We start from the raw sequence: 18,647 nt of genomic DNA on the forward strand, positions 1-18,647 counted from the left end.
TGCTTTCCAAGCTGATGTAAACCTCACCAGGCTAGTCAGATGTACACTGCTCACACCAGGGTTACTCACTTTTCGTCAGAATTTAGTGTTCTCCAGTGTAAGCTGAAAGAATTCAGCTGGAAAATGCTCTCTTAATAGTTCTTTCTGTGTATTAAATATTTCTTTGGGTGGTTAACTGCTCTTGTACGAGATGAGATTTTTGGAGAGCAATTATAATCAGAGATGTTTATTTTATGGTGATGTTCTCCCCCCACGGATTCTCAAATTTGCTCTTTCATATCCTATCCCATCCGATGTTTTTAAACACCAGCTCAGCAAAGTTCACCTTGCATTTGGAAACCATTCTGAGCTCCTCTTGGCATGTGTGTGTCTTCACTCCTATCTCAGGCCTTGTAATTAGAGCTCATTTGTCAGTGGTGTTGGTGCTGTAGGCAGCAGACTGGAACATGCTTTCCAGTGGCAGGGATGAGGAGGGAGGTCTGGGGGGGGTCACTTGGTGACCTGCTGCAGAGAATGCAGCTACCAGGAGTATCTCCTGCAGATCAGAGGAGTAGGGTGATCTCTCTCATGATGTAGCTGTGAATGACGTTTTGCCATGGTCTGCCTGGTGGATTATCCTTGGTGGATGTCACAAGTTGATATTTTATTTTATTTTTTCTTCTCTTGTCTGGGTTATGGACCCAAAAGGCTTGAGGGGTGAACAAGCATGAGCCAGGCTGCACGAAGCCTCCCATGGAATCAGCACAGGCCTAGTGGAGACCTGGGCTGCCCACGGGCAGGTGTGGGACCACACATCTTCCTTATGGATTCATCTCTTCTGCCTCTGCTGGAAGTCAGCTGTGTAACCAAGCCACAGCTGTAATCTCATCGGGTCTCCTCGTGTGCTGGTAGTTTAAAGCTCTCCTTTGCAGGCTGGTGTGAGACATGCATCCCCCCCTTCCTCTCTCCTCCAGAAAACTGCTGGATTCTGATACTACCTTGTGATTCTGAAAGCCAAGGCCTTAGGCACATGCCTTTCGTGCCTCAGCTTTCATCTGCTCCTGCTCTGGTTGTGTACGAACACAATGGGGGAAGAGAGAAACCCGAGGAGACAGACACAACCTAACTGATGGTGTTCTGGAGAGCCCCATCATGTTTTATAAGTAAATGCTTCACTCCTGGCATGGTGGATGAGCAGGACTGGGAGAATACTATCACGTACCCGTAATTTGAGCCTGAACTGGTGAGAGGACAGAAGTACAAACAAGAAATGGGTATTTAAGGTATTCAAAATAAGGAAGGGGCATAATTAGGTGATTCACTCGGCTTTTATCAGCAGTTGTCTGTAAATATGTGTTTAAAGTTGGACTGTATTTTGCTACTTGAGCGACCAGGCCCTGTGTAGATCATGGTGTCACGAGGGTAACGTTGCTGCTCGCTCCTGTGCCAGCTTCTGCCTGTTGCTGCCTCTTCTCATGGGCTACCCAAAGCATTTGTGTGGCCATGAAGTAACTCAGACCAGAGAATGGAGCTGAAACTAGTTTGGCAAAAATCCTGGTGCCAGGACCAGGAGATAGGCTTCTTTATGGCTTCTTGGTTGCTCAGCACATGCAAATATTTAATCTCATGCTTAATTCTGTGTTGTGGGCGTAGGAGCCAGAGGCAAAATCCTAACAACTGGAATGGAATCGGGATTTCCCCTGAAAGCAGGCCCATAAATCCAATGGGAAATTTAATTTTCAGCACTCAGATTCCTGCCTCTGTGTCTTGACCCTCAGCTGCAAGTTCTTGAGGGCAAAGGCAATGTCTGCGTTCGGGTCCTGGCCCTACTGAGACCTTTGGATCCAGAAGAGGTCCCTTACAGTTCGGGTCCTGGCCCTACTGAGACCTTTGGATCCAGAAGAGGTCCCTTACAGAGGGATGTGTAACACCCGGTACCACAGGGAGGAGATTTTGTTGTAAAACCCGAGTTGTGGGCCAGGACGTTCAGAGTAGGGCTGGAAATGGTTCCTCGGGAGCAAGCAAAAAAGGGGGTGTCTGCATGGGGAGCAGCGAGAGGCCGGATGCAACTCTGCAAGCCCAGCTTGCCTCTTATCCCATTTTATCCCATCTGCTCCCCGCGCCGGCTCTGCCGCAGCAGGGACATCGCTAAAATCCCGAAGTTTGCTCCGTGCCTTCCTCCTCCCCGAGGGATGGAGGTTCCCTCCTCCCGTCCTCTGCCTGGCAGCGGGAAGCGAGCCGGCAGGTAGCGAGGCAGAGGGAAGGAGGGTGTGTGTCTGTCTGTCTGTCTGTGCGCCTCTCCTTTGTCTCCAGCAGCCCGAGCAGCGCCGTGCACCCTGCGGGCGGCCGCGCATCCCCGCGCCGCGCATCCCCTCCCAGCCCCGCTCGGCACACCCAGGCAGGCCCGAGCATCGGCCCGCCCCCTCGGCAGCTCGCGGGGCTAATTACCAGCAGGGGGCTAATTGCCAGCAGGGCTTTGAAGCCCACCCCTCACCCCACCCCCTCTCCCGGACCGGGCTGCGGCGGGGCGGCCGGTGCTGCCCCGGCCGAGCGGCCGCGCTGTCCCCGCTGTCCCCGCAGGCCGGCTTTGTGCGAGCGGGCCGCGATTGGCCGTGCCGGCAGGGCCAGCCCCTTCCTGGCTGCCTGGCATGAATATGCACGGCCCCCCTTCCTCCTCCTCCTCCTCCTTCTTCTCCTCCTCCTCCTCCTGCATGTGTGTGTGTGTGTGCGGGGAGCGGGGCTCCGCCAGCAGCGCCGCTCCAGCCATGTCAGCTCGGCTCCGCCTGGGCCCACCATGAGCCATGGCCATGTCTGCGAGCGCCGACGAGGAGGACTACGAGTCGGAACCGGAGCCCGAGCCGGGGCCGGGGCCCGAGCTGGGGCCGGAGCAGGTCCGGGGGCGGGCGGCGAAGTTTGCAGCAGGAAGGGAGGGGAGGAGGAGGCCGGGCCGAGCCGCGCCGCGCCGGCAGCGGGGGACGGGGGAACAATGTGGGGGTCGGGGAGCGGCCCCGGCCCGGTCCGGAACAGCTCCGCCCGCCGTGGGGCTGCTCCCGGAGGCTGCGGGCGGGTGGGCGGCCCGGGGCGCGGTGAGGGGCGCGGAGGCTCCGCCGGGGGCCGGCCCGGGGCGCTCGGCCTCGCCCGCCGGGGGCAGCGGGAGTTCGGCACCTCCGAGGGCCCCGCGCCGCTCCGGAGGCGAATGCGCCTGGAGTGTGGGATTGTTCCTCTGGGGGGGGGCGGGGGGTGGTTTCCAGAATTATTATTTATTTATTTTTTTTCCCTAATAAGATTCCTCAAATAGCTGAGAGGGCTGCAGGACTTCAGGAGAGAGTCTGATGCTGAGCCTGGCTACCTTGTCTTAGCTTGATTTATAGCCAAAACCTTCTTTCCGTTCCCAGGGACGAGGGATGGCGAATAAAGAGAAGGATGTGTGCTGAAATAAAAAGAGAACTTTTATTAATACTTCCAGGGATTATTCTCAGAAGGGGTTTTTTTGTTGTTGTTGTTGTTGTGGTTTTTGTTAGTTTGTTTGTTTTGTGGGGGGAAGGAGGATAAACTTTTTTTAATTTACAAAGTAATCTGTGAAAAATAATCCCAAACATGTGTTCTAGATTGTGTTTTATACTCTCTAAGAACTGCCTAAGCAGTTAAAAATACACCAGGAACAGAATTAAACATGTGTATGCAATTTAAACATAAACTTGATTGTTTTGTTTGTAACTCAAGGTGTTGTGCTCTTTAAAATAGCCAAGTAATTTCAGTTTAGAGACAAGTTTGTATTTAGACAAGGTGTTGAGTCTATCTTTGGGTTTGTTTCTAATAACTTTACTGTGTTTTGCTTCGCAACTGCACCAGGATGGCAGGGCCAAAAAAGGATTTGCAGTGGTGGTGGTGTTGTGGTGTGCCTTTGGTGCTCCCAAGGCATGGTGGATGTGGTGTGGAACCATTGAGAGATTGTTCATGGTGTGGTGTCAGTCCAAGAACTGAAGCTGGGTCTTGGATGAGTTAGTTTTATAAAGCTTTGACTTGATTCTGGGGATTGTGTGACCATGTGGGCCTGTGCTGCTGCTGCTCTGTTTACTGCTTGAGTCCCAGACCTGGTGGTTAAAATGTCACAGCCTTCCTCCTTTCCTTAAAATGTGTCCCACACCAGGCCTTTTCCATTTTTTAATTATTTTTGGTGGGATTACTGTACACTTTTTTTAAAAAGAGTTCATCATTAGGAGAGCAAATTGGTCTCAGCTGCTTTGTACCAGGTGCAGAATTGCTACTGAAGGTGCTGGTTCTTGCTGGATTGATTTGGAAAGTTGGTAATGTTCTGAGATCCTTAAACTTTTCTAAAGCCTGGGGCCTGGTAATGTTTTTCGTATCTGAATAACTTAGAACAAAAAATAATTCAAGAAAGTGGAGAGTTGGCTTGTAGGATTTCTTATAAGAAAGTCTGATCCTAAATTGTAATTCTGTGACCTACGTAGCAAAGACCTGCAGAGTGTTTGGGGTTTTTTGTTCAGATGTATTCCAGTGGTAAAAAAATCATCATGTGGATCCTGCTGTATTTTTGTACAAGCTCACTCTGATGTGTGTAGTTACTATATTTTTCTACGTGGGATGTGTCAGATTGGTGTCAAGTAGCTTCTCTATTACAAATAGTCCCTGGTGTGTAACAGGTGAAAGGCTTCAGCTCTCCAGGTATAGCTGAACAGCACAATTTCAGTGCTTGGATAGATGCTGCAGGTTTTGTCACTCAGACTTTCTTCTGATTTTTAATTCCTCTCTCCCTAATCCATGCCTAAACAGGGGAGCAGGGGGGATTTACTGCACTGGTGGTGGTTGCAGTCAGCACTGGGAGCTCAGAAGGCTATGGGTGGGTCTGTATCCTGAGACATGGACCCTGCTGCAGCCCACCAGCCTTCCTGGGTCACTCCAGGTGGGAAAAATTCAACTTCCTGACTCTGAAACTAAACCTCAATGTGTGTAAACAAACACAAGAAAAATGCTTCTGGGTTGAGGTAGAGGGATTTGTCCTGAAGTAGCGATAAGAAGAAAAGCTACATTTGCACAAGGTGCCTCAAGTCTGGATAACTTATTGGTGGCTTTCTTTTCAAGAGCTCCTACTCTGGATGCAGCTTATCTACAGAAGCATATTTTTGCCAATGTGTCTTATTCCACCCTCCAGGCCTAACTTATACCTCCTCACCACCAGAGGAAAATAAACAGGGGCACTTGCATTGGCACTGACATGCCAGTTTATCACACCCTAGCAGTGTAGCTATGTTGGCAGAAAAGCTGCTGGAGCATCTGCTAATGCCCAGATGAACCTGTGAGGTATAAACTTTTCTATTTACTTGTGGGAAATTGATCTGTTTATTCGGTAGTGGAGCTCTGTGTGGTCACCTGGCAGTGGTAAAGAGGAACTACATTGCTTTTTGCAGGGGAAGATGAGAAATTTTGGTGGTATGAATTGGAGGAGATGGTGGCTTATGGACATCTGGAGAGGATTAATTCTGTGTGGGAATGGCTGGGCTTGAAAATCTTCCACCTTTCCGTGCTCTATGGGAGACCTTGGGCTTGTCTTGTAGGACACCTACACCCTGGCATAAGCTGATGTTGATGATGGGTGATGTGACCTTGGAAAGCATCACTTTAGAGGAAAAACTCTCCTGATGTTGGCATGGGAAGGCTTTTGGGCAGATGTGCTTTAGGAAGAGATGTTAGATTTGTGCTGTTGCTGTGCACTCCTCAGTTAACAAAGTTTACTCCCAAGTTTAACCCTCCTCACCCCCACTGAATTCCTGCAGCCCCATCACCCTGTCCTTTCTTACTCCTCTTAAGTTCTTTCTCTGATAAGGGTTTCTGTTAACAGCTGAAGAGATGTATGGGTTTAATGCTGAAGAATTGCCAGCCAGGTTTTCAGTGGCAGTCCCCCTGTTTTAGGGTCCATAGAGTCTGTTTCAGAGACCTCTGGTGTAGTTTAGTGGATCTCAGTCTTACCTTGGAGCAATGGACAGTACAGATGCAATACATCTTGTAGAGATTTACATGGTGGATACATAAACTGCTCAGATTGTTCTTGGTCAGGAATTGAAATGCCTCGGGGTCTCATTGAGCTGGCCATATGATGAGCCCTTCAGAGGAGCACTGTGTATGTCCTTGGATTTTTCTTGGAGATGTAGAATCCAAAATAACGGCATAATGCCACTGGCAGCAGATTCAGCAGGTCACTGAAGCTGAGTGGTGGAATAAGGCCCATGCCCAGGTAAAAGCCACTCGTAGAAGAGCTTGTTTCTAGGCTGCTCTTTCTTTGTGAGCCTTCCTTTCAGGCCCAGGACCTCCTCCCTCCTGGACTGGCCACAGTGTCAGCTAGTTGTCCTCTCTGGAACAGAGGAGTTTGTCCCTGAAGTTGTGTGGTGACAACTCCAGCAGTGCCCTGTTGGTGCTGGGATAGCAGCTGGGGAACATCAGCACCTACTTAATGATGTGTTTAACAGCTGCTATCACTTGAAGTGTTGTCTCCAAAGCTTTAATGCTTTCAGCATTTTTTGTTTACCTGAGGTCTTGTGAGTTATTCTTTGCAACTGTGAGGGTGTAGAAATCTGTTGCTGTAAATACTGAAGTTGTGATTCTCTTGTATAAGAGCTGTGCTCAGGGTGGAGGGCCCCAGTGCCTGGTGATGGTGGGGAGCATTTCCTAGGGGTTTGCTCAGAGTTGGAAGTGTCACACCTGGGCTTATTCCCAGATGTACACAGCCCTCTTAAAAGACTAGAATTGTTGATTATCCCCCACCTGGTCCCCTAATTGTCCTTCACCTGGAATGCTGTTGAATTTGGTGGGGTTGCGAGAAGCTTAGCACACCTGAAAATTAATTTGCAAGTCTGTCCCCTTTCCTGTCTGAGATGTGGGCACATTGAACCACTGTGGCATGAGAGGGAGATCCCAAATTTGTGATTATGAACTACAAAGTCCTTTACAAGTGTGTTTTATTTGCTGGCCCAAGTTTATTCCCAGTACCAGGGGCTGTGGAGGCCACGCTGTGTCTGCTCTGCAGAGCTGTGCTAGGAGACTGGCAAATGGCAGAACAGAGGTGGCAGCAGGGCCTGGGATGGAAATCTCTACCAAGTTTTGCTGCCAGGGCTGGTACATTGTAAAAGTGCAGCCTGAGCTGGAAATCTTGCAGCATCTCTTCAGTAACATCAACCTGGAATTTATCTGGCTGTCTGCCATGTGCTAAATAAACCCCAAGTCATGTTGGAGGCTCCTTCTACCCCCTTGAATCCCAGCCCCTTTCTGGGATAGCAACCCACAGGCCAGGTTTTTTCCTCTGTGTAGGTTTTTTAAGCGATCACTTTGGAGCCCCTTGAAACTAGATACTAGTGGGAATTCCTGCAAGGCCTCTCCAGCCTTGCTGGCTGCGACATCCTGGAGTGAAAACGTGGCTTGGATTGAGGATTGGTTGGTTGGTGAATTAGTACAAACCCAGCCAGTCCAATTTGCTGACAAGCAGTGAAAGAGGTCTGGGTAGGTAAGAAATGCTCCTACAGTGAGGTGGGAGATGTGCTCCTCTGCTGTGTGGTGGCAATTTGTAAGGAAAGCCAAGTTGTGTGGTGTGGTCTGGCTTCAGCCTTGTTCTGCTTACCTGCACCTTCCTGCCTTCTCTTTTTTTTAAGGATTCTCAAATTGTGTTGTTGAACGATGCCTTTTTCCTGCCTGCATCATTGCAGAGTCCTGGCACTGAAGACACTGTCCTCAGAATTAGAACTTGGCTTGTATTACTGTGGCATAATCAGGAGTTGTCTTTCAGCTGGAAAAGTACCGAGTTTGATTTTTCCTTGAAAGAGATCCTTGAAAAAAAGACTGTTCTCATAGTGTTCTAACTGGTGTTTGCCTTATTTTAAAAAAAACTGAAGTTCAGGCCTAGTGGGAAGGAGCTGGATGCTCAGGCAGGATCAAATGTTTTGGTTTAACATGTTCCCACTGCTGTCTAGCCTCTGGTTCCTATCTCTGCCTTCCCTCACTCGTGGAAGGGGAGAGACCAAGAGAGAGAACGAGGAGTGATTCACACTGAGGAAGGAAATTATCTCTTATCTAGGTTGCCTCTAAGCCAGTCCTGGCAGAGTTGACTTTATCCTTGAGAGGCTGAGAAGTTGGTCTAAAAGGTAAATATTTATTCTTTAGAGTGTCTGAAATTGATCTGAAATCCCGGCGTCTGGTGCGGTTGCTGATGGGAAGGAAGCTTCACGTGTCTGTGTTCACACAGCACGGCTCATCCTGCCAGCAGAACAGAAACTTGATGAAATTTCTGTAACCTCATTGACCAAATGATGTTTTCTTCCACCTCAATTCATGATAGATCTGTGGGAGAGCCAGCAAAGAGGTCTAATTCCTTGGCTTCTCTGCTCTCCCAGCACTGAGCTTCCTGGGATGGAGACTTAAAATACCAGTGCTCTGCTCTCCTGCATCTTAAGGAAGCCACTGGGGATTTGCTAAGCTGGCTGGGAGGAAGGTGAAATACTTGGTAATGGGGCTTTTCTTCAGGGTTATATAGTAGGACACTTTGGAAGCTTTTGTGGTACCAAGTGGAATGTTTCCATACTTGTTCTTTTACAAATTCCACGGAAATTCTGCATGGCTTCCTATAGCCACCCTGTCCTTGCCTTGGTGATTGCCCAGAATTCAGCAGGAACAGAAAGTGAAACTGTCTGGTTTGTTGGTCATATGCTGAGTTGTGCAGCAAGGGTAAAAATTGTATAACTGCTAAACCAGATGGGATTTGCAGTCCTATTATTATCATCTTTATGGGGAAAGCTGTCAGTGGTAAGAATGAGCCAAGCCAATTCTTGTGTAATTAGCCCCATACAATTACATGGTATTTAGTGATGTTTGGCTTGAACTGGAAGTTCTTGTGTTTAACAGGGAGTTTCTGATGAGAACATGAAATTTATATATATAAAGTGGATATGTTGCTATTAACCTAATAATTTGAAGTCGTCTTGTGCTCCTTAGCTTCTGTCCTAAAGGTCATTGAAATCTAGACCTGGGATGCCCTTTTTAGCCTTTGCACAGCATCAGTTAGTGTTCTATTTTTGAGCACCAGCTAGGACTGGATAGGGACCCTACTTTGGAAGGGGTTTGTAGTATTTGTGGTTTATTTCTTACTTGTCAGTGACTCATACTCTCCTGGTTGCAGAGCTATTGCTGCTCAGTGTTTCTCTGCTGTAACTAACCTCAAAATTACTTTTTGTTGCCTCCTTGGATTTTTCCAGCAGAGAAAAGTAGACCTGGCTTAACCTGAGCACAGTCCTCGGAGCTCCCTAGCCCAGAGCTCAGCAGTGGCACAGAATGTATCTTGACCTAAACCAAGAGCATCACTTGTGATTTGGTCCTGCACTGAGAGCTGTGCAGGAATTGATTCTCCACACCCTCCAGCTTTGGGTTCTCTCCCTGCTCCATGGTTTCTGTGAGCCTTCTCCTCAGAGGGTAACAGAACTCTCCAGCTATAGGAGTGGTTGCATCTGCTGAGCATCACCCCTCACTGTGACATCTCGGGAGCTCTGTGGGTGCTCAGGTGGGACTAACCTGGTGTGTCTGGCTCTTTCAGAACAGGGCAGTGGGTCGGCCCAAAGGGAAACTGGGCACTGGCTCTGCAGTGAAGCTCGCAGCCAACCGGACAACCGCGGGGGCCCGGCGGCGGAGGACGCGATGCCGCAAGTGCGAGGCGTGTCTGCGGACAGAGTGTGGAGAGTGTCACTTCTGCAAGGACATGAAGAAATTCGGGGGACCTGGCAGGATGAAGCAGTCCTGCATTATGAGGCAGTGTATTGCAGTAAGTATGCCCTCTGCCACGGCTCTGGGGGAGGTTTCTTTCCTCTTCTCTCTGTCTCTCGCTGACGCGGGGCGGAACTGAGGACTCGGATCAGGTCTGAGTGCATCAGCCAAACCAGACTGATCCCTGCCCTCTCAGTTCAGATCTCTGCTTTTTTTTCTGTCCCTTCCCCAAATCCTAAGCCAGAAAGATCCAAAAAGTAGTATGGTTTTCATTAATATAGAAGGTAAATGGGGAGACTCCCCATTTGTATTTGGCACTTAAAACAGGCTGATATTCTGGGATTTGGGGAGAATGGGAAGAGTGTGAAGTTCTGATTCAAGGGAGAAGAGACCTGTTTGGATCTCTTAATGTCTGGAGAAATTTTTGCAACCATTTTTACCATCTTAGCTACTTAGCCAGCCTGAGATATGGAGAAATCTTGGACTGGCATCCTCCAAGATTTTGGTGTAGGTGATTCCAGCCTCAGGCTACTTTAGATCTGAATTTCAGGTTTTTTGCTGGAACCTGGGCATAATGGGGAGGGTCTGATCCTGGTGAGCCAAAGAACCACCAAGCCAGGATCTTGCTGGGGACTGGAAATGGCTGTTAGGGAAAGCACATCCGAATGGAGCAAGCAGGCAGACAAAGCCAGTTTTCTGGGTTCTTGTGATACGTTGCTCAGAAGCTTCTTGAGTCATAAGTGATAGTTCTCTGTTTAACAAATATTGACAGATTAATCTTCCATTAACTTGTTCGAGCAGCTCTTAAATCCTCAGTTCATGCTGACTGTTGCAGAGCTTCTCCTCAGGTCCTATGTCTGCACTGCCCCCACACCAGGGTAAAAATTAGGTTTAGCTTTTCTCTTAATACTTTGAGAGGTGTTGTTTATACTGGTGTAAGAATTTGGGTTTCTGTTGATGTTTTTTTAAAAGAAAGGAATGCTGTTTATTCATAACTGAGATATCACCCCATCTATACTGATGTTAACTCTCATTACGATTCCTTAGGATTTTTTTTTCCCTTTAATTTTGGTGAGGAAATTGAAGTGGAGGTATTAAATGACTTGATCTGACACTGATAAAAAACTGATAAGCACTTAAGGTTTCCAGGAGTTGCTCCTGGTAGCTCACTCCATGTTCTGTTCTAAGCCATGTGCTGTTCTTGACATAGAGGATTGGATTCAGCTCTGCTGGATCTTTCAGTAAAGTACACAGAATATCTACCTTTCCACAGAGCTCTTTTGCAGCTCAAGTGTCTTTTCTTTGAACACTTGATTTCCTGGAGCGTGGCATGAATTGAACAGCATGGATGAAGAATTTATTATTCTCCAGGGGGAAGAAATAGTGAAATCATGCTGCCTTTTTAGTGGAAGGATTAAATTAGGGCTGCAGTGTGCTTTCTTGTCCTGGCTGATGAAGGAAACTTTCATACTAAGCTGTTCCACTCTTGATACACAGGCTGAGCCTTTTGGAGGTGAACTGGGTTCTCTTCTGGCTGAGTGTAGTCACCCTCTCATCTCATCACTTCCAATGAAGTGTTTTTCTTCCTGGTACCTGCAGTTGGATGTGCAGGAGCTGTGGTTAGAGCACAGAACTTGGTAGCTGAGGTGCTTTGGTTCCCTGTCCCACCTTGCATGCACTCTTCAAGACTTCTCTGCCTTTTGTAGGTTCCCATTTGTGTAAATGCCAAGAGAGCACTGCTGACTTTGTTAGAGTTCAAAAGCATGAAAAATTAACAAGTTAAAACTGTTGTAACTTTTACTGGTGCTTTATATTTCTATATAAGCAATCCTGTTGTCTTTTGTTACATGTTCTCTAACAACTGCAGTAGTATTACATGGTGGTTCCTATCCAGCACCTTCCAGTGGCAAAACAAAAAAACCAAAACACTGAAGCAAGGCTCTGTGGAACTAATGATCCCTACAGTTCTGGGATTGTGCTTTCCTCTGGTTAATAACTTTGACAATATTAACTAGACACAGACTTTCATTAAACTCAGAGGCCTTAAGAGAGCCTGTGCTGCTGTTGAGAGAACAGGAAACTCCTTTGCATCACTGGTTCAATCAAGAAAGGAATCAGGAGTGCCTGGGACACTTTGTGCTGCATTGAGGAGGTCTGAAGGGAGTGTAGGGCTGTGTTGGGAGGATGAGTTGTGACAGCATGGCTGCTGCTCCATCTGTCAGTGGCACAGGGCTGGTTGGGGCACAGAGGAGACTCTGGACACCCTTGCTTCCAGCAAGAAAACTTGTGCTGCTCCTGGGAGGTTTGGCCTTGTGTGTGGATATAAATATTTGTGTGGGAAGTTGGACAAAACAAGTGGACAGAGCTCTGGACAACTTTGCTTTTGCCTGGTTTACCTGCTGGGGGAATGGGATCCTGGAGACTCCTATTTTGTGCTCGGAGGAAGGGTGGGAACTAAATAGCATTTGCAGACTGCTTTTAAAATGGAGCGTGGGTAAGTACTGGCATGAGAAACAGGGAAGTGTTGCTGCAGCCAATGTACCAATGTTGGTGTGTGGGGCAGCTCACTGACTTACCTGGTGAGGTGTTCCTCATCTGAGCCCTACCAGAGGTGCTCTCTGACTGCCTGGAAGTGCCTTGGTGTGCACGGATCCATGGATGGATTTTACTCACTTCCCCCCCAAGAGATCCTTGCTGTGAGGAGCCACATCTCTGCCTCTGGCTGCTTAATAGTTGAGGGCTTGCAACCTAATCGATTGCATTTCACCTTCCAGCTGGCTCCTTAGGAGGAGCTTCCTCTCCTCTCTTGTAATGAGGCTTGTACCTTATTGCCGCAAACCAGAAGTTTGTTCCTCATTAGCACAAAAGTGGCTTTTTAATTAGGCTGGCATCCAGTGCTTTGACACGGGCAACAGATATGTGAGATGATGCAGTTCCTTTTCTTTTGCCTCAGAAAAAAAAAAATCACTGTGCTTCTCACTTGTGACATTTTCAGGAGAGGAATTCTCTTTTCAAGTGTCTGTGGGGGGCTTTTTGCAATGCTCAGGTTGGGAGCAGGGCCCCAGATAATAGATTGTCAGTCAGGAAAGGTTCTGTTCTTGGTTCTGTTGTAGGCTTGCTGTGAGACCTAGATTGGGTCCCATAACATCTGTCTGCCCTGCTTGGAAAATAGGGGAGCTGCCAAATTGCTAGTCAGATTGTGAAGCTTAATGGATGTGAATAGAGATACTCAAGGCTGCATCTTTTTCCTCCCATTGTATGCTAGTGAAGTGACTTGCATGCCACTATCTACATCAGTTTGTAGATTCAAAGAACCCACCAGAAAAAAAAAAGTATTTTCATCCATCTTGGGATGTCCTATGAATCTAAGGACACTTTCATTCCATGAAACATCCCGTGATGCTTGGTCTGGGTACCCAGCCTTGATTGTTACCAGTTTTTCTTGCCCTCATTGCTCTGCTGGGCTGGAGCCTTCAGCAGTTTACACAATTAATCCCTATTTATCTCCTCTGTGAAATGAAGCTACTGTAAATGCACATTGAGTTGTTCTGTTTCCATATGTTTTCTGTGTCCTGATCAAGACTTCTTTGCTCTCTGTGTAAACAGCCAGTGTTGCCTCATACTGCTGTGTGTCTGGTATGTGGAGAGGCTGGGAAAGAGGACACCGTGGAAGAGGAGGAGAGCAAGTTTAATCTCATGCTAATGGAATGCTCCATTTGTAATGAAATCATACACCCAGGATGCCTTAAGGTGAGTACAAGGATGTGATACATGTTGGAAAGCAGAACTGGATTAGGTATCACCTTAATGTAAAAGCACACAGGAACTGGAGAGCTTTCACATTTTCATGTTTGGAAACTGAAGTGAGCAAAGGGAAGCAGGGTGACAGCCCTGGGGATCCTCTGATGTCTTTGTGTCCCCTGTAAGCTGAGAGTCTTCCTTTGGACTTGTGTGTGCATGCAAATGTCTTGTGGTTTTTGTTTTTTTCTTTCTCTTTTTTTTGCTTCTTGTTTAAGGAAGTGTGAGGAGCTTCAGTTGGGACGGGAAGCTCAAGAAGACAGAAATCTGGATGAGTTAGTTCATTGGAGGTCCCCCATACTGGTAGCTCCTTTCTGTGTGCCACAACATAGAAACAAGTAGTTTGCTGTTCATCTTTGTCCAGGCACAGATGTGCCTTGCAGTGGCAGCTGCTGTTAAAGGTGTTGGGAGAGAATGTAGCAGTAGGAAGACTGCAACTCTGGAGAAGAAACCCAGCGAGTTTCAGGCTGCAGGAGTACTCGCCCTTGGCTGACTTGAGCCCTGTGAGCAGCTATGTATTCTCTGCTGGTAACAAAAGTGTCATTTTGGGCATATCTTTGTGTATTAGCATTTAGAAGCCTCCTTTCTCCAGAGCTGGTTTGTTGCAGCTGATCAGCCATTTCCTGTTGCTGATTTGTTTATGGTTAAAGTGATTTGCCAAAGCAAATGTACTCAAGACACACCATGCCCCAGAAAACAGCTTTTGGCCTTTCTGGGAGCTCTGGGAGCAGAGCTATGTTCCTTATGCAGGCCTGGGGTGATGCTCTCCTGGCCTTTAATTTTTCTTGCACTGTACATATCATGGCACCAGGTTTTGTGTGTGTCATTTATGAGAGCCGAAAGTGTGTTTCTGGCAAACCAGAGCTGTGGCTGTCTCCCTGATTCATGATATTGGTGCTCACAGATGGGTTCTGAAAGGGAGCTTTGCTTGCTTGTCTCTGCTTAAAACAAGGCTTCAGGGGCTGTTGAAGTAAGGGAAGATGCTGCTTGTTTTCAGAGGTGGTTCAGTTTTGGCTTCTGGCTGCTGCTTTGCTATTCCTGTCTTCCTAAAAGTGCCACTGACACTTCTGGCTGAGTCCAGAGGACACTGTTATTGTCTAGTGGCAAGTATGGTTTCCTCTCTCCATGCCACATTTGGGACTGTATGCATGGGATGTGGGTCAGATCTGTGAAATCAAGCAAGTGCTGTTCTTTTATGCCTGTGTGGTGTGCTGAGTGCTGTTTTGGTAACTAGGAACAATGTTGCTTTGGGTGTTTCTGAAAAATTAGGCAGTGGGAGATTGACAGTGTGCCTTCTGTGTCTTGTATTTTAATTTCTCAATGCTTCTGTTGAGCTGAAATGGTGGGGTAGCTGGTACTGTTTGTTTACTGAGACAAAAGGGCACTGGTAGGATTTCAGAATCTTCTTGGAAAGCACAGGGGAACAGCAAAAGAGGAATGGAGCCTTTTCCTTGGATCTCTCCTTGCTCTCTATTCCCTGGTTCCATGATTTTCTGCAAGACAAAAATCTGTTGCAGTGTTTTCATGTTGCTCAAGCCCTTGATATGAGCTTAACCCCAGAGGACAGATAAATAGTCTGTGTGGGAAGTGCCTCTGAATGCAGACACAGCCCCAGGGCAGCTCCTTCTGCTGTCCACCAAGGGAAGGTCCCTTTCTGTCCTACTTGGTAGACTGGCAGTAGTTCATGTGAACTGTCAGTCAGCTCCAATTACATGTCTGGCAAATGTACCTTTGGGGAGAGTGGAATAGACTGGGTTGGTGAAGGGAGGAGTGTCCCTTCCTGGCTTACTCCCATGTGGAGTGAATCCCCTCCAAAGACACCTCTCCAAAGCTTGTGGAGCAGTTTGGCACATGCAGTGGATAATGGGTACTCCTGGGCAGGTTCTTCCAGCCTCTTCCCAGCTTCCTGATTTGGCTGTACATGTTTGTGGTGGGGTTTCTCCATGAAAAAGCAGAGCCAGAGGATGAGCTGTTGGAGGAGACACAGGGAAGTTCAGGTGCATCTGTGCTGTGCCACACTCAGCCTTGAGTGGTGTCCTGGTTTGGGCCAGGATAAAGGTGATTTTCTGTCTTGTACTTTTGCTTTCAGCTAAGTCTCTTGTAAGTAGTTGCTTTTGTGGCCTCTTGCTGGTGGGGGGAGCCCTGTGTACCAGGGCATGTTGGGTGCTTGTCTTGGAGCCCTGCTAAGGACATCCAGGATGCTCTGTGCTCTGAGAAGTGCTGGGTTCTGACATGCTTCTTTCCTTGAAAATATGGTACCAACAAATGATCATTTTGCTGAAGAGTTTCTTACAAAAGCCATTTTGAGGAGCACTGTGCAGGCTCAGTGTTGTTTCCAGAGGGAACTGGTGAGATTTGCAGAGGAATGTTGCTTTTCCTTGTTGCAGAGCATTAGAGATAAAGTGATACTGATGAATATTTTCTTGCTACATGTGGAATTGCTGGTAATGCTGGTTACCATGTGAGTGAGTGCAGTATCTGAAGCTTTTTCCATGAGGAGAGAGAAGGGGTTTCTTTTCCCCAATTTCATCTTAGATGAATAATAGTGTTAAGGATAGAAAAGGGAAATATTCAGGTGTTTTGTCAGAAGAACAGAACTACAGAGACCTCTTCCAGCCCAGCTGCTGTGGCTTCAGCCCAGGTGTGTTGTGCTGCCTGGTGCTGTTTCAGCCTTGGTGCTGCCAGAATTCCTGGCTCTCCCCCAGGGATGTCAGGTCAGCACCCTGGGGTCTCCATTCCGTAACAAGAAGCCTTCACAGCAGTGTAGTTCTCATGTTCAGACTTTCTGAATGACTGACCTGGTGCTGCAGGTACATTTCTGAAGAGTCCTCACGCTGTGGCTCAGACACCCACCTGCTGTTTGTAGCAAACACTCAGAACTGGCTCCCACCCAGCCTGAAAGGCTTGGGACAGACTCAGTGGCAGGTTTGTGTGTATCTAATTAGTTTGCTTACAGTTCCTCACATCTGTTCAGTTCCTTAAACTTCACAGAAGGGACAGAGCTGTAATGCTTTACCTTCAGTAGCATTTGTTCTATATTCAGTGCGGGAAATAACTTGTTCCCAACTTGGGCTCTGGCCAGGAATTGTTCCCCCGAGGCAGAGATGTATACAACAGCTCCTGGAGTATCTTACACCTACCATGGGAAAGAAGGTTCAAAGGCACACAGTTGTGATAAAACCAGTATTTAAATCCTGCCCACTTCATTTACTCACTTATTAACTCCAGCAGACTTGCCGAGAGAGCGAGCCTGACGTGTCATCACTCTGGCTTGATGGTGAAACAAGAATGGCTGCTGTCTGGCTCAGGCACTTGAGGAAGAAGTTGCCCTAAAACCAAGGGCTTGCTCCTGCACAGTTGGTACATTATTGCTGAGCTGGGGGGAGAGGAGGAAATGTTTCAGAAACATGAAAAATGGGCAGATCTCTGCCCCTGCCTGTTCCAGGAGCAGTCTCCTGCTGCTGTGCTGCTGATTCCAGTGCCCAGATATTTGTCTTGACAGTAGCATGTTTTTGTTGTCTTCAGTAGTAATAAATTATTTTTTTTCCTCAGGCTGTTTTTCTGACTCTACAACTAAACCCTTAAATGTGACAGTGCCATCAGTGAGCACATATCTGTGTGGAAGGGAGGGTGTTTTTACCTTAGTTCTACTTTTCATCCCATTTAATTCACAAAAATGTTTTTTCAGAAACACCTCTCACCTGTTTGGGAAACCATGCAGACTCCTGCCTGGAAATTCAGAAACCAGCAGTGTTTCCAGTGTGTGGGGCAGGGCTGTCATTTTTTTTTTGTAGGGTGACAGCACTGGGTGTGCATCTTCTCTTTCAGAAAGCAAAATGCCACAGACTGTCAGAGGCAGTGAAGTTGTGAGCGTTTCTCTTCCTTACATTAGCTGGGTAACTGTGGGTGTGAGAAACCTTCAGAAATGCCTGAGTGTGTCCAGTCTGCTGAATAAAAGTGCCTGTTCTCTAGCAGACTTGGCAACCCTCATTTTTACTGGCACATGGGCTTGAGGACTGGAGGCACGGGACTGCTAGTTCTGATCCATAAAAAAATATTTTAAGGAACACTTGATTACAGTGCAGGGTGATTTGCTTCTAAAAATGCCGAACGGTATTAATGTATGTGAGAATGTGTGCATGGGAAAAATCCCTTCCTAGTGAAAGATCAGGCTGTGCCTTGCTCGGGGAGGGGGAAGGGAGCAGGACTGAGCTTTGCAAAGAAGTGGTGCAAGAGGACATTTAGAGATGGTGTGGTGACAGTCCTGGGTTTTGGGGGCTTTGGTTTGGGTCATTGGGGCAGGCTGTGGGGGCTTTGTGGGTTGGTTTGGTTTTTTTTTTTAATTGCAGGAACAGAATGTGCCCTGTGCTCATTGGGGTTGTCACTGACATTCACAGAACATCCCTGACCTGAACCCTATACCAGTTTGGCCAGCAGCTTTCTTCCCTGGGGACCTTTCACATCATCAGAAGGGTGATTGTGCAGGACTAAGAGCTTGCTCAGCAGCAGCAGGGTGGAGCAGCACCTGCAGTGAGCTGGGTTTCTTTTCTGCAGCCATTGGGAGGGCAGCAGTCGATCAGAGAAAATTATGAGCTGTGCAGAATGCCTCTGGGTGATGGAGCTTTGGACTTTTGCAGCTTTCTGCAGCACAGTTGTGAATTGAGTTGTGTTTCTCTCTTGCCAGGTGAAGGAATCGGATGGTGTGGTTAACGATGAGCTGCCGAACTGCTGGGAGTGTCCAAAGTGCAACCATGCAGGGAAAACTGGAAAAGTGAGTTTAATGGGAATAAGTGGTGCTGGAATGAGATACAAAATCTCAAGCCTTCCCTCTGGCTCGTAGAGAATAATTTTGCCCAGTAACAGCTTTTCATTTTGTGCTTAATTTGGCTGAATTGAAGGAAATGAGCTGATGGGTTTCTGTTAATTAATAATTTCTGTAGTTCCATGTCCCAACACTTCACCCAGAAGCTGGGGAATATTTAGGTTTGTTTTGTGCACTGCTGCATGGTAATTTCTAAGATGAAAAAAAAAAAACCAAACAGAAAACATATAAAATCAAAAGCAGTTCTGCAAAACCTGAAGTGTCTGTTGGAATTAGTGCAGCATTAGTT

General features: G+C 47.4%; 1 protein-coding gene across 2 annotated transcripts in view; it reads left to right on the forward strand.

The window, feature by feature from the left end:
• KDM2B (lysine demethylase 2B) overlaps positions 1–18,647 on the forward strand; it is a 110,558-nt gene that overhangs the window by 83,429 nt on the left and 8,482 nt on the right. For both annotated transcript variants that reach the window (XM_030460442.1, XM_030460443.1), the window contains 3 exons: positions 9,572–9,796; positions 13,345–13,488; positions 18,221–18,307. In XM_030460442.1, the coding sequence (XP_030316302.1) occupies positions 9,572–9,796; positions 13,345–13,488; positions 18,221–18,307 (456 nt within the window). The remainder of the gene's footprint in view (positions 1–9,571; positions 9,797–13,344; positions 13,489–18,220; positions 18,308–18,647) is intronic.

This window comes from Calypte anna, chromosome 15 (assembly GCF_003957555.1).
Source record: "Calypte anna isolate BGI_N300 chromosome 15, bCalAnn1_v1.p, whole genome shotgun sequence".
Classification (NCBI taxonomy): domain Eukaryota; kingdom Metazoa; phylum Chordata; class Aves; order Apodiformes; family Trochilidae; genus Calypte; species Calypte anna.